Consider the following 22985-nt stretch of genomic DNA (forward strand, 5'->3'; position numbering starts at 1 on the left):
TGAAACATTGACTTCTTGAGCTTTTTCTCTCTCAGGAATCCATTCTGTGTTCACAGAAGAGAAAACAAGTCCTGAATGAGACCTATAAATTTGATTCTTGTATGTGTCAAAACAGTAATGTATTAAATGCATATTATAAAAATTTAAGAAGTGTCCTAAATGCTTACATTTTTATAACACACAACATATTAAATAATACGTTTTCTTGTTAGCGTCTGTTTGCTGTCATTGTTAGCAGGACCTATGATTTATTACTTAAATTAATGACTACAACCATTTTGGTGCTGACAAATGCCCCTTATGGCTTATCACATCACTTTAAAAGCAGCATATATGCTTCTACAAGAGTAATTTTTTAATTGTTCATTCTTTTAAGTTCCTGGTGAAAGTAACACCTCTATTTTCAGTGTGAAAGTTTCAGAAGCTTGAATTACACTCTCAACTGAGTGAGATATTGCTGAGGATTAATTTCTGTAAGAAAAAGCAATACAGAAACTGATCCTAATAAAATTGTCTTCTAAGCCAAGCCTGATATAGTATTGTTACCAAGAAAAACCAACAGCACTGTTAGAGGAATGGAAAGATAATACCCTGCGTTCCTCTGATCAGGTGATGGTTGAAAGCCTTGTTCATGTTTTTGTTTGGCTAGTTGGTACCATACAAGTAGATGTCAAACACCCATAGGCATGCTTTGTTACTAGTTTTCAGCTTGTATCTCATTAAGTCCTTGTTGTCCATGGACTTCAAATGAAGAATTCAAAATAAATTAATTTCTTGTCAAAAGACTTAAATTTGCCAAACAGGAACCTGTGCCTGTCATGGGAAAAACATTATGATTTGCGAACAACTTAGGATAAAAACTTTTGTTTGTAAGCAACTAAAGCAATTTTTTACATGCCTTATGTTTTATTTGAGTACAATCTTTTTTTAAAATTCTTGTGTCTTTAACATTTTGAGTAATGATAGTGATTTGAGTAGAAGATACTATCCCTTCCATTGCACACACCAGGACATCCAGTAGCCTGATTGATAGTGACAGTCTCATTGCTTTGTATTAGGGAATTGTTGAACTTGCTTTATCCTTTTCATCTGAATAGAATGCTAAGTGTTGCTGTCCATCCAAATGTAGAAAAAGGCTTCAGATCAGGATGTAGTGCTGAAGAGGACTTTATTGTTTGGGTGATCGTTCTCTATTTGCATGTCTGTATTTATGCCTTCAAAGTCTTGGAAGCAGTTGATGGTCTAGTTTCCCATATACTTCCACAAACTTCAACACAAAATAAAAACGTTCTAAGATAGCACACGTTCTTCTTTCACAGAAAGCAAAATGTTGTCAAATATTCCTTTGAACAAGACACATGTGATAGCAAAAGTATTCTTTTATGCAATGTAGCCTGTCTGAAACAGTTTCAAAGGCAACATAGAAGCTGTGACCAGGATGGAGGTAATACTCCTGTGACTGAATTACTATAAAGGGTCTTTTGGAGTTCCCTGTTGTTAATTGAGGACACCAACAGCAATAAAGACATCACATTTCTCTGTTTCTGTTTGTGGTTGGCTGGGAGATAACAGAACTTCTTATCAGTCTTCTGTTGTACCATCCAGTCCTTTATTGCATCTCTTCTGTGGAATACAGATGCTCATTTGGAGACTGTGGAGAGTACAGTAGGCAGAGAGTGAGTGTATGTTTCTATATATGAAATGGCTGTTGAACATTAGCTATTTACAGCATTAATATAAAATGCAATGTTGTAAATGCAGCTCTCCTTCAGTTTTCAGTACAGCTGAGCAATATGTCCTCCTAGACAAGTGTATTTTCTTAGGGTACACAAAATACAAAAAGAGAAAAAAAAACTTGAAAGCTAGATCTCTGGTTCTTACAGAGCTTAAAAATGAAGATCTGCATTGACCAGTTGGCAGGTACTCCAGTAAGCCAAGCATGTTCCAATCCAAATGGAGTTCAATGAGCTTATTGCAATGAGTGATCTAACAGAGGAATATGTTTTCCTTTATTAGGAAATATGTTATCCTTTTATTAGGAATGGAAAAATATAATTGTTGACCAAAAAGAGTAAGTTGGGCTACATTTTTTATCTCATTTGTATTGTGTTCCTTTGACATCAGTGGTCTGAGAAAGAAAGGAAAATGGTCCTTTATGGAATAAATGTATAGTTTCAGTCTAAATATTTTCCTAGCCATATCTGTCTGCTTGATATGTCATCTAAGTGCTGAGCATTTTTTTCCAAACAAATTCCATTGGTTGCCCAACAACTATGATTCACAAGCTTCCTGCTTACACTTTTTGTTTTAATTTGCTATTTAGACACAGACCTTGACAGTGACAGACGATCATTCTTACACATTGTTATTTTTCGTGGTTTCAAGGTTTCTGGGTAGAGAATTTTGTCCGTTTATCTGCACTAGATGCCTGTCATTCTAACATTTTAAATCAGTAAGTTAAAGATAATATTCAAATGTTTCAGCTACTGTGCAGAAATGAATATATTTTTCTGTAGACAGATTTAGGGAGGTCAGCATGTATCACATATTACTTGCTTGTGTTAGTTTGTTTTGTAATTTTAAGCTCTTTAGTTTCTTTTTCAAGGATATCTCTCAGTGGAACTTTGCATTAGTGGATCAGGATGTTTACTGAAATAACTGGTTGAAATTATTAAAATATGCAGTGGAAAGCAGTGTGCTTAATTTAATGGGCCTCTGAATATTAAATGCAAGTAAAATGTTATATAGACATGAAGCCAATTGTTATATTATAGTATACGAAGCAATAGCTGTGTAAACCCTAACCTCATAATTTTGCAAGTTCTACTTTATCATGTAGCTGTAAAAGGCAATCAAAATAAATCACGGAAGATGAAGAAATATTTTCTAGGGCTTTCTGTATGCGTTCAGAAGTGGCGCTTGATCCATGAAATTTTAGTAAGCATATTAAATAATACAATATGATGTGCGACGTGTCAAGGCTGATAAATTATTTTGTATAGGACATTTATACAACATATGGTGAGCTGCTATGTGAACAGCTTAATGACTAAATTATGTTAATCTTTCTTGCCATATTTACTTTTCATTTAAGAAAAGGCATTTTTAAATTTTTATTTTACTTTTTTATCATGTGTAGATATAAGAAAGGTGTAGGTCATCTCTGAGAAGCCGTGACAGTGATCCAAGGTTCCTCAGCTGTGCAGTGTACATAACACAGATGTTGGGAGAGTCATCTGTCAGCTATGCCTCTCCTATGGAGTTAAAGTTCTAGGGGGAAAAGAATTCGACACAGTGCTGTCACTGTTACATTTTCACAATAGAAGAGCATGCAAATAGTCAACCTCCTGCTTAGCAGTAGTGCCCTGTCTAATGTCTGTGCTGGTTAGAATAAAAAAATAGTGGGTGCATCTAGGGCTCATAGATCTGACAAAGGTCATGCTATGCTGGGCATTTGAATTGGAAATTGTCTGGACTTAGATTTTATAAAGCTCCCAGTGTTGTCGGGGAAAATTTCAGCAGGGTTTTGTCCCTAGAGAGGCCTCTTAGGCCCTTTTCTGTCCTATGAATGAATTTAGATGTGAGGGTTTCTCTTGCCTTAAAACTGTTAAGTTCATTTTGCATACATCCCTAGAGAGAAAAACTGGCAGATGCTTTTGTCTTGGAAGTGTTTAAAAGAAAACTGCAGAACAGGAACAAGGGAGAGAAGGGGCCCTGCGTGGAGTCCCAGAACATTTTGGAAATGGCCAATATGCAGTTTTCATCAGTAGTAAGGCGGGGCGCAATATGGTGCCTGTAGCTCACTAGGGAATATGAATGTTGATTAAGCATACTCCCAGGCTTTGAAATCCTGAAAGCAGTGTCAGAATAATGGATGTTGAGCAAATGTCAAGCATTTGTTAATTTCGCTGTTATTTGGAGTTTATCTACCATGATCAATCAAATAAACTAGTGCTTCTCTGTTGTGGCATGTGTCATTGATATGGTGATTAGGTGGATAGAGAGGCCTTCTGCCTTTTTTTTTTTGGTTAATCCAGGTAACAGATTACATATGAACAGCCATAACTTTAGGTTAAATGTTTCTTTGCAGTTGGTTTAGTGGAAAGAGTTGCATTAACAAAATACTTAGGGGGTACAGAGAGACTAAAATTTTTGCATATATGCTGTGATAAAAAATTACACTTGTGCCATTTTTTCTGCTTTTGGCTTTAAAATATTACTGTCATGATGAAGGAGAAATTGCTTCTAAATAAAAGTTGATAGAGGGATCTTTTACTTGTTCTTAGAAAGGTAAGTTTGAAAACAAAGTACTGATTTATGGCTTAGCTCCCTTCTTCACTCTAAATATTTTGGTTTCTGAAAACTAGAAAGTTGATCTCAACATCCTCTTACTGATACCCTTTAGTTAAAAGTGGAGGTCTCTTTTATAAGAATATGAGCCTTCTTATAAAATATATCATGCATAATGTATATATGTAAGTTGTTAGTTACTCACTAACGTGCAGACCTGTAAACGTTCCAGTTGCGAATATTTTGTTCTCTTTCTCAGTTTTCACTATTTTCTGAAGTCCTAATTCTGTTAGGTTGCCACTCTTTGAAATTAGGTAACATATGAAGACCTGATATTTAAATGTGAAGAACAAGATTAAGATTTATCTGAAAGAGAAGAAGGCTCTGTGGCCTTTACTTCTTTACTGTAAAATATTAAAACTTCAAAATATGAGAGGATAGAGTTGGATGTTTTGTGTGAGGCATTTTTGAAAGCTGTCTGAATGATATTATCGGTCAAATTTCTATGAATTCCAGTGAAGTTTAACACTCTTCTCATTGACTTTTTTTTATCTGTGGTACTTATGGACTTAATATAAAGAAAGTAATGTATATTTTTATTATGTTTTTGATAAGTCACAAAAATATAAGAAGTGTCAGTGAGTCATGCCATATTGCTTAATGCATGCTGAGGTAATCTTCAACTTATTTTAACAGAGAGCTAATGTTTGTTCTTCCTTGGCTTCCACATTTATTTATCAAAGCTGCTAAGCTTATTCTACCAAAGCCAGTGAAATTTTGGTGCTTAGTGAAGGTGGTTCTGTGTGGTCAATCTTATTGACTGTTGTTATCACATATGACTGTTCCATTAGTGTTCCATTAAATTCTGTTCCGTGGAGTAAGAGTTCTGGAAAGCCAGCATTGGCACTGTGAGAAACAAAGCTTATAGTCATTGTATATATTTTCAGGGCAATATAAGGAACACCAGAAAACTCCTCTAGAGAGGGGAGGAAGGGAAAGGAAAAGGAAGAGCCTGTTGATAGGAGTGGAAAGAGTAGAGAAGTTTTAGGATGCACTAATGTAATGTTGTGATCAGCTCTTGTGATGTTCCCTTCGTATTGCCTTCCAGTTTTAGGTAGACAGCTTTTTTAAAAAGAGAATGCTGGAAGAACATTAGTAGAAAGAGATAGCTGGATTTCCTTCTTGAGCATTTCTGCAGTCTTTCCAAGGGGAAGTAATTAGTGGCATTAAATGATGTTATTCCCTCTATGGCATAATATGCTATATCTCTGGGGCTGAAAGTAGCCTTTGTAAATATCAGCATGCATGATACAACAACTTAGATATACAAGACAAAATACTGCACTGTTGGGTAGGTAGATGTTCTGGTTTAGGGCAAATTTGGGAGGAAACTTTCAAAGAGGACTCTTTAGTAAGCAGATTCAAGTGGCCCCTCCCCCAACTGGTTCAGGGAAAGACAAGAATTATTATCTTTGTTTTTCTTTTTATTTTTGCTCAATAATTACAAATAACTTAAAAGTTGTAATTTTTTTTAATTATAAACACTGTCTAGGGCTCTAAAATCTCAAGGAAACTAGCTATAAATGGATTAATCTCTTGCCTTGAGTCTGCATCATAACCAAAATGGGAATTTACTAAAAACTCTCACTTCTATATCATCTGTGTTTGCTTCTTGAAATTTTATCCTGAATATATTTTAGATTATATCCTGAATGGGAAGCATCAATAAGATCCTAACTTGTTTAAGGAATTAACAGTTTTGATTGGATAACTGGAAGCTTTTTTGACTTAAGATGTTCACTTTTTACCCTGGAGAAACCTGTGCAACAGTGTGTGTGCTTGACATGTGATGCATGCAAATGCTAAATACAGTAGCAGCATGAGGCAAGTGTCATTAACAGTAATTTATGTAATGAAAGCCACCTGGCTGTCTTTGTAATTAATTGCTTCTAAATAGTAAATTTTAAATGTAGTTTATAGTTTTCTAAATCTGATTATATATTTTTAGGAGCAAATTGTTTACGGGTATTTAGGGATTTATTTAGTGCTGAACTATGCTTTTTACATGCAGGCTAATGTTTTAATACAAAATGAACAAGCTAATTAGCTCAGAATTACCATTCATTCATAAAAATAGTTTTCTAGACTTAAACACCTAACTTATACAGGACAATATAGTTTTGCTGAAAAAAAAAAGGCTATAAAGTAGAATTATTTTCCCCTTTGTCCACAGTAAATAAATATGGGATTGAAGTCTGAAAAACTTATCTTAACTGATCTATTTATTTTCCTGGGCATAAGAGGAAGTAGCTCAATAGGCTAATCCAAACAAAATGAAGGAATGAACATGAAATAAATATTTTTAAAATTACTTTCCGGTAATAGTTTACTGAGTATATTTTCAATGTGTGGACCTTGGCTCTATCAGTAGGGCAGATAAGAAAGGAGAAGGATAAACCCCTGGTTTAAACTGTATCTTCTTCACCTTAACTGCTTGTTGGGGTCCTTTGCTCTTGCACCCTAGGAACATCCTTCTTTGCACGACCAACATCAGATAAGGAACTACTTTAGTGTATTTTTATCTAATGGTTCAATATTTAGATTGTGCTACTAAGATAAAGATGGCAGACTTGCAAACATGTTTCTGGTACGGTCTTAACTGAAGTAAATTGGAGTAAAGTGTGGATGATGTACACTTGAGTGCAAATGTTCACAGATGTTTTTCCTTTTTCCTCAGTCTCTGATATGCTGCTGTATGCCTCTGCTTTCTTTCCTGGAGATGCAGAAACTTTTCTTCTTGCTAAGTAACTTGCTGAGCTTTAAGTAGTTGAAATGAACAACATAGCAAATCATCTACTTTTGCGAGTCTCAAGCATTGGAGAACTTTTTTTTTAATATTCGCAAAAAATTTAATGGTAGAATTAAAAGCAGAATTATTGACAATACCAGGAAACGGAGATGTGGTGGACATGCTCTGAGATTATCAAGGTGTATGTGGAGACAAACCCTGTTTGACTCCTATCAGTTGCTTATGTCAGTGGATTCCCTGATTAGATGCTTAAAGATGGGTTCTGCTGTCTGTAAGGTGAGGACTTTCAACAGTCAGTGAAGCCTGATGTCAAAATATTTGGGAGTTTTAATTTCACATTTTAGCACTCACAGTGTTTTTCTTAAGCCCTATTGTGGATATGTATTGTTCTGTATTACATCTGAAAGTATTTTTCAGTTTGAAAATGTGACCTTACAAAATAGTTTTATATTTTAATGGAAGAGACATTAGTGAAATAATGTTTATTTATAGAGGTCTCTCTGTGGGTTTGGCATTGGAATAGGTTCCAAACATTCACGCAACAAACATTGTTTCATTCCGGAAAGAAATTATATCAGAACAGTATCTTAGGCAAATTACTGTCCATTTTCACTACTTGCTTACTAAGATTATAAAGCTGAAAAAGTAGTTTCTTTTTGTATGGACCTGCTACTCTTCCATTGCTGTGATTGCTGGGTTTTTTAACATGTTATTTATTTATCTACTGTTAAAGCATAATGCTGTTTTTCTCAAACATATATATGTGAATGGAAAACCAGCATTTTTGTTCGTCTCTTTTCAGGTTGGGAGATTGATCATAATACTTTGCAATAATTTGAATATGGAGTATTTTTAGTTACGCTTACATTTTTGCTATTGGAAATCCGATTTTTAGATGTGGGTGGAAGAAGATGTAATTTATCTCTGCAAAGAGCTAGCATTATTTTGGGATCATTGCCTGTATTGGTTATTTGTACTTACCTCTGCAATTTATTATTTTCACATCTGATACAGATTGTTCATAGTCTGCAGTTGTTTTAAAATATATTGGTTGTTACAAGAGACACCAAAAAATTAGTTGTCTACAGGAAGAATTGGTGCTCTGTTCTTAAAGAAACTTCTAAGTCTTCCTAAATGAAAAATCAAACAATATCTAATACTGACAATTTTCCTCTGTCTGCTGCTAGAACTTATTGGCCAACTAGGTCAGACATTATTAAAGTTCAAGTGGCCCAGTGGGAAAAGTAATGGCCTTACACTACTATGAATTTTAAATGCTGCCATTTCTATATATTGCACCATCATCTGTTCTCGCACATCACTAAATTGTATAGAAGTGGTGGGACCAACCAGTGTCAAGGTCATAGAAGTGATGACTCTTCTCAAGTAGCCTAGGCTGGGCTTTGTCATACAGTTATACTCATAACTGTGGCCGTAGGCAGCAAAGTTGTATGCACATGCCTGAATTTAATCTTTTTATTATCATTGAATAGTGAAGCCTGTAATGCAGGACATCTTTCTCCTCAAAATCTTTACTTCGTGTTTTATTTTTGATCCTGCCAAAGGTATGAAATTGACTTTGAGGCAAAGGCAGTTTTTAGGGATCTATTTAGGTCTTTTGAGTTGAGCTGTTGTACAGCTTACTGAACTGGATATCAGAGAATTTTAAAATTGGTTCATGTTATTGTTCTTCCGATGAGCTTGAATTTCATCTGGATTTTAAATGTAAATGTATTAAGTATGAAATGAGCACATCATCACACACTTCTTGTCATATATGTATGTATATCTACTCACACATAGTGTAACAATAACAACAGTAACAACAACAGCAACAACAACAACAACAACAACAACAACATAATAATAATAGTAATAATAATAATAATAGTAATAATAATAATAATAGTAATGGGAGTATTTCCTCTGCAGAAGTGTATTGACTTGATAGTTTCCAAAGGAGTAGCTACCATTAATGCTTCATTGTATGGAAGGCTTCTTATGCAGAAATAATAAAACTGGTTTTGTATTCCAGACTTGAACTGGTGTAGCTGGAAAGCTGGAAAATTAGAAGATGGCCACTTTATGGAAGTTAGCATTTTGCACCTGAAGACTTAGATACTTCTATGTTACTCAGTAACCCTAATTGAAACTAACTTATTGATTTAAAAGTATATAGACACACACATGTATGTAGACAAGTATATTGATTTAACTTAAATTGGTAATTCACTGACTTCTGATAAATCATTGATAGATTTGTGAATGATAAAAGTACACGTGTACAGAGACAGTACTCTGCTTTTTGAGAATTTTCATTCAGAGAAATGACCACAGTCATACTAAACTATAAGAAAAAATGTTGTACTTGAGGTTACAGTAAAGAAAGATTAAAGCTGTAGCTATTGCAGAGGTCAAGGTGCCTCCTTTGTTCCATGCTCTTCAGCCATATAAGCCTAACAAGCTCTGGGTAGGCCTTTGGTATTCCTGAGCCTTCCTGGATTGTCTTGTGGAATCATTCAGACTGCTAAGAAGCCTTTTTGTTGTCTGGACAATCCTGACATGTGGAAGAAATTGTGAGAATCCACAAGTTGTTGCCTCCCCTCAGGTGGGAAGTTGACCATCAGACTGGCACTGGGTGATTTACAGGGGTATCTGTGGTGCTTGCTGCCCACGTCCTGCAGTTCTGGGAAGCCACTGAGGCTGTGTGCCTCTGTGCATGGTATGCATTTGAAACAATGCTGCTAGATCTATTTGAAATCCATTACTGACAGAGTTTTTACAAAATAGGGTGGACTGGTTAGCATGTGATAAGGAATATAAACATGGCTTCCTTTAGGAGTGCCTGTTCCAAATCATTTGCAATATGGAAGATGAGAATTTGGCTGCTTGGATTTCTTTCATGTCTTTAATAATATAACAGGAAAAATATGTTTTAGACACGTGCTCTGAAACTTCAGGATAGATGTGAGGAGAATTCCCCTTTCACCACTAGCCTTGTAAATTTTTTGGATTTATATCTCTTTCCTCACTTAGATTTTAAAACTGGCATGGCAGCACCACACAGTTCTAGCCCTGTTAGTTTATTTTAATGCTCAATATTGTACCAGTAAAAGTATTTTTAAACTTACTATACATGGAAAGGGGAAGTTCTTTTCAAGTTAAAAAAAATGAGAGACCCTGGCTATCTACTTTAGAACCTTAGAACTTTCATATAACAAAAGATATGAGTAGGACTGCATGCTCACTAGAGACTGTGGAAGAAAATTTTTTCCCCTTATTGAATTCCTCCTATAGCTAAGTGGCACTGTATGTTCTTCAGAGAGAAGGTTTGACACTGCAGCTTTGGGATTTCTCATGTACCAGCTTCTGAATGTTGGAAACACAGCTCCTGCCCCTCCCCTCAGTTATTTAACCAATATATTTATTGTTCTAATAAAGTGGAATATTCAATTTTATGAAAAGGAAACAATGAAGCTATTCTGTTATATATACCATATTTGTCTTATGGATTATGCTTTCCCTCTTCTTGTCTTCACTTGTGTGAAATCTCTTTAGATACTCTTCCTTTGTTCTGTCATAAAATACATTAAATGTAAACCTGATTTTTACTTTTTCTACTTTAGGCAACAACTGTGGAGTTAAAAGTGAGGGAGAGGAAATTCATTGTAAAACATGAAACAAGTGGAATCTTGGTTTGCACCTACAACTCCATGTTTTCAGTAATCTCAGAAAATATAGTAAAAGCTGTAAGTTGCATCTTAACTGCAAAGAATTCATGATTTGCAAGGGCTAATAATACAATATTTGCATAACATTTGCTATGCTTGGGTTTTCTCCTTCTGAGGCTGAAGTAGCAAATATTAAGCTGGACAGCCCTCCAAATCTTGATTGCATCTGCAATTCTGTTTTGTTGAGGTGATGATCTGATACAGTTAAATTGCTTTCATCATTACTAGCTGTTTCTTAGCCAAAGTTTTGTATCTACTCTAGATACAAAGCAGTAAACTGCTTATATGAACTAGTAACTTATCTGTTACTACTTTATATATGAGTACTCATTGCAAAGCAGAACATTTCTGAAACACTCTCCAGGGATTATAGCATTCCTTGTCTTCAAATTCTGAGATTTATTAGAAGAGAATGGTCTGAATTTCCTTCTTATGTAGTAATTGACCAAAAGGCATATTCTTTTCCCAGCACCAAACTTGCAGTTTTCTTTCTAGCTTGACTGATATCTGAGTTCTTAGAGATCATTTCTCTTATCCCTTTTTCTGGACTGTCTTGGGCATCCCATTCTAAATGTTGGATTTGTGTATTAGAAATAACTTTAATAACTGTAATACTGTTTTTTTAATGGCAAGCAAAATTTTATATCTTTATATCACTTGTAACCTAGAACTTACACTTCATTTTATAAAATAAAAGTAATTTTATTTTTTAAAAATAGGCATTTTTAGCCAAATTTAGATTTCAGTTTTCTGCTCAAATCCACTTACATATTGACAAGAGCATGAAATGCATCAAGCATTCAGGTGGAAATATGCCACTGGCATCAGCATGGAGTAGCAAAAGGTAAATTGGCATCGTGGATGCCAGTATGCAAGTAAAAGAGGCTGTCTAAAGAGCGAGGCTGGATGCATTGAACAGGGCTCTGGGAGTTAGATTCATTACTGTCTGGAATCGCAGAAGAAAATGTTTCCATGAAAGTTGTCGCTACAGAACTCAAGAGAAAAATTTGCTTATTTCCCTGGGCAATATACTTAGTTCTATGAGACAGATAACAGGTTAGATTATTAAATGTTTAAATGAGGTAGTACTCAGAATTATGACTTCTGGGTTTTTGTTTGTTTGTTTCAGAAAATCAGCAATTATGTACCTTGGCTCTACAGTTGTTTCTCAACAAAAGGGTCTGCTTGTCACAAACATCTATGTTCCTATCTTCAAGTAAGCCATGAGGCTTACTATATAGTTTATTCCATGAAAGGCAATAGCACGGTACTCAAATGTTATTTTGAATAAAAAGCCACTTTGAGTGTTACATTTGTTTTCCTGCATAGCTCAGCAATAAATGCATTTGTCTGCTCATTTGTTGCTTTGAAATCTTATATAGAAGTATCAGAATGTGGATGGAGTCCTGGGAATTTAGCTGCTCCTCTAGAAGTAATGATAACTTCTATGGTACTATTCCTGCTGTCATATCAGCAGTTGTGATTGTGCTGTTTTGCTATTCAAATTCATGTTCAAGACTTCTCTTCCCTGTCCAAGTACATAGTAGTGTCTTTTTCAGTGTTTTCTGAAACCATGATGTTTCAGTTTTCACTCAATAGGATCTTGCAATAGATGCTCCATCTGTGTTTTGAGGAGCTACTTCATTTTGCCAGGAAGTTGTCTCAATGAAATTGTAGCAAGGAAACACTGAGTGGCAGATGAGTGGTTTTAGTGTTTAAGACAGGAACGATGTTAACCGAAAAAAACATGGAAGCAGCCATGTGAAGATATAAATCCACTTCTTCTGGAGAAGAGGAAAGATCATCGAGTAGTAAGGCTTGTAATTATTTGAATGGTGTTATTGATATAATTCTCTTTGCCCCAGTGATAAAGTTGCTGTACGGCAATCCAGTAGATATCCAATTTGCACTGTTATTTGAATGATTTTTTTTTCAGTATTTGTGCTATGTCCTAAATTATCTGAACAGTTGGAAAGACTGTTCCGTAGGAGAGGAGTGTTGAACTAAATTGAAGTAGGTCACAATCCAAGGACACCAAAGAGACAAATAAAATGGACAAGAATAAGAGAAACATTTAATTTTGAGAAGACCTTGAAGGTCATCAAGGTCATTAACCCAGCATTTCCAAGTCTGCCATTAAAGGTGGAGTGTAAAGGGGGGAAGGAATAATGGTCTTAGGTTTTTTTTATCTGTCATTGTCAGTGTATAATAGGATAATGGTAGTATAAATACGGTTAACATGCAAGGAGTAGACTAAAACCACAAAAATTGCTATGTCAGTGGAGGATAACTCAAACCAGAGATCTAGTCAAATGCTGTCCTGATCTGTTCTGGGATTTTTCCCACATCTATCTCTAAATTCAGTTCTACCATTATGGCCATGTAAATCTACAAGGTAATAATAGTTATGTGGTGAGCCATTAGGGGGCCATATGTATTGAACTTATTTATAGCCTACAGGTTTGTTTGTTTTTTTTTTAACATCTTGAAATATCTTAGCTTTCTGTATCTGTATAGCCTGCGTAAGTATATAATCTTAACTTCATTTCCTTTGTTCAACTTTTAGTGATTACATGTGCAGGTTGCAGATTGTCATAGTTGGATTATGCACCTTTTGGAGAGGCTTTGTGGTATGCAACTCCTGGCCTCTGTGTAACGTGTATTTAAATAAATATTTATTATTTAAATACTGTTTACTTTATGTGAATAGAAACTTTATAAAAATTAAATTCTTTAATGTATTGGACTGTTTTTTTTCTGTAATCCATTAATTTAATAAATCTATATATTAGTCAGTTTCTGTTGCTGTCACTTTTCTACAGTTTTAACATTCGGTCTCAGTTAGTACTCAGGGTGAACAGTCCAATGTGTAAAATACCAAAGATCAAGGCTCAGCTTACTGCTGTCACACAGATGTTGTGCCAGGCTGACAAGCCCAAAATACAGAGGCAAAAAGCCTGGAAGCACAGCTATGGATAAGACATACTTGTAAGTTCTTTATACAGCACTGCATTAGTCTAGTCACTTTGTTCCTGATTCTTCAGCTGCTTGGTTTAGAGGTAACTTTATACCATGCTGCACATACATACTGTCTGTTTAACTCTGCTCCAGCCATCTAGTTGTTTTGTGCTTGAGTGTTCCCTTTTGAAAGTGAAAGTAGGACTTCCTTATTTTAAAGTAGTGTTTCTGAAGTGTGACAGTTGGAAGGAGAAGGATCATTTATGTATGGAGAGAATATGTGCTTTTAATGTAATTATGATATGATACAGGTGTTAAATTCACATACAAGAAATCTGACAGAAGAGTGAGACTTTAGACATTGTGAAATCTCTGAACTACCTATGCTGTGCCATTGTAGGTACGTTCATGGAAGGAAAAAATGTTAATTATTCATAATGCTTTGCTGTACCATAAAACTCGATTTATTGAGACTATAATTTGTTCAAGTTGCATGTAGTAGAAAAATATATCAGGAGTAATTAGTAGTATTCAGGATGTGATGAGGTAGATATATCCACAGAGGACAATTGAAAACAGTAGCGGTGTGGTATTGATTGCCTTTCAGAGGAAAAAAAACCTTGTCTCTTTTCTAAATGTTAACAATTCAGAGAGAAAAATTCCCACTTGGGAAGAATGCTTTCCAGGTTGCTTCATTGCCAGGTGTTCGACATTGAGTGGAGCCTTAGATGAATGAAGCTTATGGCAGCTTTTGGAAATGACCGACTCCGGGGAATCTTGGCTTCCTGCTGTGAAAGTTTCCATTTTCAAAGCACATCAGTTTCAGTGGGAATGTTCCACTGGTCCCATATGCTACTTCTGACAGAGGGGGAAGTTTTTAACCTGAATATGAGACAGCTACTGAAGAAGTTCCCTTGCTGCTAACAAAATGAATTTCAATATGTTGCCAGTGAACAAGCGGCGTGTTCCCAACTGCTGATGGAATTTAACTCCATCAATTTTTAATGGAAATTTTGCTTTAATTTCCATTTTTTCCCTGTCACCTTTTAGCTCCACTACTTTCTCCTGGTAGGACTTTTGGGTTCTGAAGTTGAATCACCCAAACAATATGCTAGTTTGATTTGAAACTCTTGCTATATTTTCCTCCCCTCCCTCATACACTCTCTCCTTGACCTAGCAGCAGGAAGCCTTTGTCTGAGGTGTTCATCTGGAACAACTTTTCCACACTTGTTTTCATGTTCTGTTAGATTACAGGGCAGCAGGCCTACCTTTGAAGCTCCCTTCTCTTTTGTTTCTTTGCAGTGCACTCCAGTAATTAACTTTGTCCTTCTTTTATTTGTTCCAGTCAATCGCAGTCCACTCTGCTGAGCATCTTCTCCCAGGAGTACCAGGTTAGAAGTTTTCTCCTTTGTGAGGGTTGACAGGTGCCTAATTGAATGATGAATGTCCCTTTATTTCTTTGTAATTGAACTGCCAGCTTTCTGATTGGTTTGGAGGATGTTCCTTTTTCCACATCAAGCACCGCCTGAGTCTCAGTGGATGGCTGCCAAGCCTACCCATCCATCTGTCTAATAACATCTAGCCTTTGCTTATTTGGTGGACCTGTAATAAATTATGCTAAACCATTATTATTCTGACAATAATAATTTCCCTGTGTTGCGTGGTTCCATGTGCTAAATGTTTGCTGACTTGCACTGTCAGTGCTGCTTTCCATTGCTGACAGAGATGATGATAAATGACCATTGCCGGAGTGGCAGAAGGCAAGAGAGGCAGAAAATGGAGTCATTTATCATGAGATGACAGGTGTCAGTCAAGTGGCAAGTCTCTGTGGAATTACTTTTTGTAGTTTTTCAAATAAGTTGTTTTTAAGCAATGTTCTTCCTGGTTAAAAATGCCAATTGAATTGTAAAACCAGAGTGCACCAGACTTAGATGGAATTGAATTGAGGGAAAATTAATACAAAGGTTGAAAGAGAGAACAAGTTTTTCTTTGCCCTCAGCAGCCTTTGGTAAACTTATTTAGATTCAATTATTGTGACCTTACTGGCTTTTACATATGGTACATTGCAGTACACTCTGAAGACGTTCAATTCAATAGGTAGATTGAATGTCATTTCTGTATGGAATCTAAAAGCATGGTTCACATCTATCAAAATGTAGCAAGGATCGCGTGTTTGTGTAGTCATGATTCCTGTGTTTTGATCTATGACACCTTTGTAAAAGTTGTTTTTTCATTTTTCCAGAAACAAATCAAAAGAACACATGCCAAGCATCACACTGCTGAAGCTATCGAAACTTACTACCAAAGGTATGACCTCCCCACCCCAGTTAAGGCTCATCATAGATACTGATTTTTACAGCAGTTGTGAGTAAATTAGTTTATTAAGCTAATTTTATATAACAATAAATTAAGACTTTGGGAATAGGGAATAGTTCACCTAAAAATGTTTTTCACTGGAAATACAGAAACTGTTCAGGATTTGGTCATTCTGATTAAGAAAGAGTTTGCTTCCCTGGCTCTAAGTTAGGATAAGCAAATATTTTTTCCAATGTATATAATGGCATTTATTATATATTGCCTATAGTTTGTAATTTTTAGGATTTCTGTGTCAAGACTGATTTTGATGACTTCCTTACAGCAAGAGAGCTTGTTCTGCTACAGTTGCTTGTTTAAAACAACATTTGTGTTACATTACAAAAAGTTACATATTCATGTATTGCCAGTTAAAGCACTAAATTTTAGATCACTCCTGTTTTATCAACAGAAGTGTCAGAAATAGTTTTTAAGGGAGGATGAAAACCTTTATGTCATTTTACAATTGTTTGCATCTTAAGCTAATAAACTGTGCTTGCTACACCTTGTAGTTTTTCTGTTAGCTCCATAGGCTTTACTAAAAATATTCCAGTGACATAATTGGGGCATAGTGATAACAGGTAAAGATACGCAATTAAAATATTACTTTGTAGAGTGACATATCTGAAGAGCATGCATGGCAAGTGAATTCCTACTTGTGATGTATGATATTCATGCTTAATACTAATCTGTATGAATCAAGAAAATAAACAAAGAGCCTTCATTTGTAAACAATTAAATGTGCTTCTGCCAGAGTCATGTATTTAAAACTTAACCACAGCCTGATTATATTATACACTGGTTGAGAATATCTAGTGTGAAGTGTACTAGTTTGGGTGTTTGATTTTGGTTTTATAGTAGTTGTATTGTTTTGTAAAATTTGTACTGGATCACATTGCACTTTTCCTAGGGTTGATTGTTGTTTAGGAAGAATATTGACTTAAAATTTTGTTGTGCTAATAACATGCATATACAGTACTACTTTTAATTATTTTTCACTAGAAGTTTCAGTGAAGTGGCCTGTGGTAGTTGTAACTGCTGCATAAGTAACCCTTTCCTTAGACTATGTGTAAATCACTAGTTCCAGCCTGAAACTTCAGCCTGAAACACGGGACAAGATTTTGCTTTATGCAAAGCAGCAGTTGTATTGGTGTCAGTAGGGTTGTAGGTATGATTAAGTTTGTCTCACATCAGGTAGGAGGATTTGGTCTTCTGTCTTCTTCTGTAGTCTGAAGTATGATAGCAGTACATAACTAATGCATTATGTATGAAGTTGTGTGGTAGTGGTAGGGAAAATAATTCTTTATGCTGTTTCTGAGTATGTCATTTTGCAAGTGTATTAACATGGCTGAGTAAAATGCACATGTTTTAAAATCAGAGATGTTCTGGTCAATAGCTAAAAAACTCATTTCAGTCCTGTTTTAATAGATTTACTGTGTAGTATGTTTAGGAATCTACAGAAGCAGACAACTTGAGGTAGAAGCCACTTTGAAATACTTCAGGTGTAAATATGACAAACAAGTCTTCTCCTCTGGTCTTCTATAGCATCCACTTTACTGCTGTAAACCCCAGACTGGGTGCTATGCTCCTTAGTATTTCTGCTGACATACGAGCAGATAATTGTGCTGCCATTGCTTTCTTAGGTCAGAAGCTACCAGGTTTTGAAGGTAGAGATTTCCCATGGTCCCTGTTAGGAGCAAGTAAAATAGTTGAATAGAATAGTTTCTTCTACTTGGCTGAGACTTACTAGTGTGAAACTTAGGCAAGCACAAAGTACAAGAAGGATCAGCAGGTTTTCAGAACTGTATTGCCATCAGCATGTGAGACCTGTTAGTCTATAATGGAGTTGCCAGAAGCATTGGAAATATATGACAGAAATTTACTTCATTCTCACTGTGGCTGTTCGATCATCTAGATGCATGTTTGAGAACTTTAATCTCAAGTATATTTCCTGGTTGTGTATTTTGTGTATGATATTCCATTTTCTTCTGTTATAAATTTACAATGTTTAAACATGTTTTGTGGGGTTTTTTAATATGGAACTGAAATAATTTACACCAAAAAGCTTTTTAAATTTCCTTAATTCGTTAAGCTTCAGAATAACTTGCAAGCAAAAAGCCCTCTATCAAATCTTATGTGAAGGGGTTTTATAAAGGTGTACCACCCATTCCACAGAAAGGTAAAATGATAAAGAATTTTAATGTCTGTAACTAATGAGCAGAAGAGTGTCTTCTGATGGATAGATAATGATAGAGCTGGAAAGGCTGTGGCCTTCTAATGATGTCAGTAATGATGTGCTATGTGAATACAGATAGGATAAGCGAGCAAGTTCAAATGTTGGTAACTATTGTTCTTTTCCACATGGCTGCAAAGCACAAAGTGGCTTCCAATATTATAGCTCCTTCCCATCAGCTTCGGAACACAGGTTTCAGGTTTTATTGAAATGTAAATATCAAGCAGTGAAAGTAACAGAAGTGAGGAGAGCAACATTGTGTGAATTGATGGTCAGAAACATCATTCTGTAATACCCTCAACTAGAAACATTAAGGCTTTGCCACTGATAGGATAATGACTTTCTATCAACCTTCATTGAATCCTAAATATTTCTTGTTTTCTTTGTAGAATATAAATTGTTAGACTGATTTCACTGAAGTAAGCCTTTAGTACTTAAATTACTGCCCAGTTGATGAAATCTGGAATAAATTTGAGAGTTTATGTTTTTGTATGTACTAGTGAATTGGGTAAGATATACACTGCACCTTCATAGTTGAAGGTCATATGGAACCAAAAGTCTTTACTGTGAATAATAGAAGTTTATTTGTCTGTGATGCATCTTTAAGTAGTACAGATATAATTTATTTGTGTATTTATTAAGTCACAATTTTTTAAATTTCTTGATATATTCAGTTTTTTACCAGTGTCTTCATTGAGATGGATATATTTTGCAGATGAATAGAATAGGAGACAACCCTGGAGAGTTAGTGATTGCTTAAAATACTTCTTGAAAGATTATCTGTAATGCCAGTTAAAGCACTAATTTTTGGCATTATCTGTAATGGGGTATTGTCCCCCAAATGAAAAAGATTCACAAGGGATGCTGACATGTATAAAGTGGCCTTTTCTTGCCACTGCAAAATTACCTGGCTTTGTCTTGTCTAGGTATCTGAATGGGGTGATGAAAAATGCAGCTGCCCCAGTATTACTGGACCTGGCCAATGAGGTAATCATCTTTCTTTTTTCTTTAATCTTCCAGTGTAAAACCTGAGGGGCATATCTATAGTGACTTTAGTGAGAAATGTAATTAACCTAAAAAAATGGTTTCAAGGCACATTAGACATTTAAAATGGTTCCCCAGTCTGTTAGTACTTAAAATAATTAGACAAAAAGCCACATTTATTAATAAATCAGTTCATGTAATTAGTCTTTTAACTTCAAGGCAAATGTGTAGGATACCCTGAATTTGTATTTTCCTGAAAATTTCCAACAAACTGCAGGTCTTTATTGCATAAACTTGCTAAAAATTCTCAAATTGATTAAATGGAGTTGTATCATTTTGATTCCTTGCCTTTAATAACAAAACCCATCTAAGTTATTACTATTTCTTAGTAATAGGAAGGCTTAAAACAGATAATTTTCCTGACTCCATTTATTTCTGTTCATATGGATTAGAGGATGGCTAATGAAAACTGCTTAAGATAAAGCACTTAAGAAGAATAAATTTTTCAGTACATGAAAAGTTCTGTACGGATGCCATTAAAGTCTTGACAAATTTATTGATGCTGTTTATTAATTAAAATATGAATTTGCCTTGTTATACAAGGTGTTATTTGTATTAGAAACTGCTATCTTTGCACTACATTAAAGAAGAGGTAAAAAGTTTGAACAAGTGGCAAGGAGTTTTCCTAGAAAAAACGAAATTGATGAAATACCTGTTTTTTAAACTCTAAAATATTTATTTACTGTAATAGTAACAGTACAATAGCTGATACTCCCTGGAACTGCTCATGCAATCCTCAAAGGGATAGAATGAAATATATGCTGTTTTGTGTTACATTTTAATAGAAAATGTAAGAAGGAAGTAGAAAATGAGTGTTTGCATTAAAAATGATATGGCACTGTGAACATTAAGTGTAGCAATAGCAGCAAGTTCTACATGTTACATTAGAAAAAAAGAATGGTTTTTCTCTCGTGTACATTGCTGCAGCCAGCAAATGAGTGATTACCTATCAATTACTGGAAGGTTTTAATGGTCTGTGAAGTGTCTGTGTAACCTGATCGTACAGTTAGCGTAGAATCAAGAATTTATTTTGTTTTAGGGGTAATGTGTAGCTTCTTACCATCTCTGGAAAAGACAAATCTTGAAATACTGAGAATAGAAAGTACTTTATATAAATAAGTACAATCTTACTAAGAATTTAGGTAAACATCCCAATGGATGATATATTTCACCCATATTATATGGGAACTGTCATAAAAATATTTCAAGCACAGAGTAATATATCTGTTACTGGTTCTTTGTATATTTTTCGCATTGATTTAGAGATGATGCATATAATTTCTGACTCCAGTGAGCATATCTTTGTTTATATTTCACTAATGCATTTTTGCAATTCAGATCAAAGATATCTGCAGTTCAGGAATAAATAAAAATTAAGCCTAAGAGAAAGGGGAGATACATAAAAAACTTATTTGTTTCTGGTTTTGTAGTAGCAGGTATATCAGAAAGACAATGCATTTTTTGACTGCCACCCAATGCATTAGGGAAACGTGGCAATAACCAGCACCAGATTACTGCTTCCAAACAATCAAGCTGCCATTTTTATATGATAGTTAATATTTAAATGACATACTCTTGCATCTGCTGACAATTGATGTAATGGTAATACTTTATGAGTCAATATATATTTAATCAGTGGAAACTGTAAAAATTGATGAGAAATATATAACATAGCTATATTACAGTATGTAGCAGCTCTGTTAAATAGGAAAAGCTCCATATTGTCATCTTTTGGGGATGTTTTTTGAGGGTTTATAAAATACTTCTAATTCTGTTTTAAAAATGAAATTATTTGTCAACTGTTCATATTGTATATGTAGTACAAAAAGACTAAAATAAATCACATTTTTGTTAGAAACAATAAAATTAGTCACTGTTCTCTTCATACAAATATTTTCAAGTGAGATTTGAAGCACTATGAATTTTACTTACATGCTAAATTCTGACATGAAGCATGATGGCCCTATTTCAAAGAAAGATGGACACATGATTAATATGAAAATTAGGGCGATGCAAGTACCTGAACTAATAAGGTAGTCCTTATTCAGGCTGGACTACCTTCAGTAATTTCACCATTTTTCATGTGTCAGCTCTGATGTGGGTTACTGGAAATAAGCAGCTCCATAGAAAGCATTTCTCTCTACTTGGGGAATTTAAGGCCATCCAAGTACATACATATTTGGAAAAATATGTATGCACAAATGGAGTAACCTTTTTTGTATAGTTACTAAATTGGGATAAAATTTTTGTGCTAACAGTGAACTTGAAAAGATGTCGAGGAAAATTAATTGTGACAATGTGTGATCAAGGTTTCCTGTCTCCTAGTTAAAATTCTGATTCACTAAAGCAGGATTTTAATGGTATCTAAAAAGCTATTGTAATTTTAGGAGCAACTAGGTTATACATTTTTCATACATATAAAAAAAAGTTGAAATGAAGGAATATCTTTGTTAAAAATCAAAATATAAACTCTGAAGTAATTTTGACCAAGCCCAACACATCTGCTAGAGATATTGATGCTAAGGATATGTGGTATCACTTGATGGTTACCACATGAACGAGGATTCATACATAGGAAAGGATGACCACTTCTTTTCCTTGATGGATAACCTTATAAAAGGGATTTCACGGTCATCTTCTACAAAGGGTGGTTCAGATGCAAAATGTACAAACATAATAACCAGGATTTTATGTTGTCTACATTATTTGGTTTTTCACTGGTACTGTGGATTACTACCACACATTTGGTGGAAATTATTGAGTCCGATAATTGCAAAAAAAGATCCTGTTTCCTCTATTTTGCTTGTTAGTTTTAATCTACAAATATAGTGCAGTTCTGATGCGTGTGCATCTAAATGCATTTACTTCCTGAAATTCTGTTTTTGTTTTTGTTGGGCTAAGGTGGACTTTGCCCCATCGTTGATGGCTCGTATTGTGTTGGAGAGATTTCTACAAGAAAAAGAACAAGCCATCCGTAAGTATCTTAGCTGGTTTTTTTTTTTTTGTATTTTATTATTTTTAAAATTATTTTTGTTTTCTCTTTTCTTCTGACTATGATAGAAAAATAATTACCACAATGCTGGAATTGAGATAACAAGGGTAACATTTTAAGTTTGGTATCTTCAACAGTTAATGACTGTTAAACTGTATGTAAGAAGAGCAGCCACAATTTAATACTATTTAAATTAATCTTTTTCCTCTTAGATTTCCAGAATATCTGTTCCTTCAGTAAAATAAAGGGTATGGGGCTCATACCAAATTTATATCTTTAAAATTCTGTATTTTAAAATTCAGTAATTCCTAAAATAAACCGAAGCCACTTTTAATTTTGCAACATTGCAGTAACGTTGCTAGTATATACAGAAGTGCATTTAACTGATCTCAGTACAAGAAAATAAAAAAAAAATGGAATGAAAGGGAAGAAAAGAATAGAGCTACGGGAGGAGGTTCAAGCCTAAATTAATTTGCCACTGAAAAAATACATTTTGTTATTTTCTCTGTGTCAACTGCATGATTAAAACCGGCTGTTAAGTGAGCTCTGGGGATGTGCTCGTAAAAGATTTATGAG

General features: G+C 34.8%; 1 protein-coding gene across 2 annotated transcripts in view; it reads left to right on the forward strand.

The window, feature by feature from the left end:
* Nucleotides 1-22985, forward strand: part of CDIN1 (CDAN1 interacting nuclease 1) — a 122639-nt gene that overhangs the window by 11482 nt on the left and 88172 nt on the right. Inside the window, exons 1-5 of one of the 2 annotated variants that reach the window (XM_063160483.1) lie at nucleotides 13749-13818; nucleotides 15134-15179; nucleotides 16031-16095; nucleotides 19300-19360; nucleotides 22319-22391. In XM_063160483.1, coding sequence (XP_063016553.1) covers nucleotides 13802-13818; nucleotides 15134-15179; nucleotides 16031-16095; nucleotides 19300-19360; nucleotides 22319-22391 — 262 coding nt within the window. In that variant the 5' untranslated portion in view covers nucleotides 13749-13801. Of the gene's footprint in view, nucleotides 1-13748; nucleotides 13819-15133; nucleotides 15180-16030; nucleotides 16096-19299; nucleotides 19361-22318; nucleotides 22392-22985 lie in introns of those variants that run through there. The other variant, XM_063160482.1, reaches the window with a different exon arrangement.

Source organism: Melospiza melodia, chromosome 6 (genome assembly GCF_035770615.1).
Source record: "Melospiza melodia melodia isolate bMelMel2 chromosome 6, bMelMel2.pri, whole genome shotgun sequence".
In the NCBI taxonomy this organism is placed as follows: Eukaryota; Metazoa; Chordata; class Aves; order Passeriformes; family Passerellidae; genus Melospiza; species Melospiza melodia.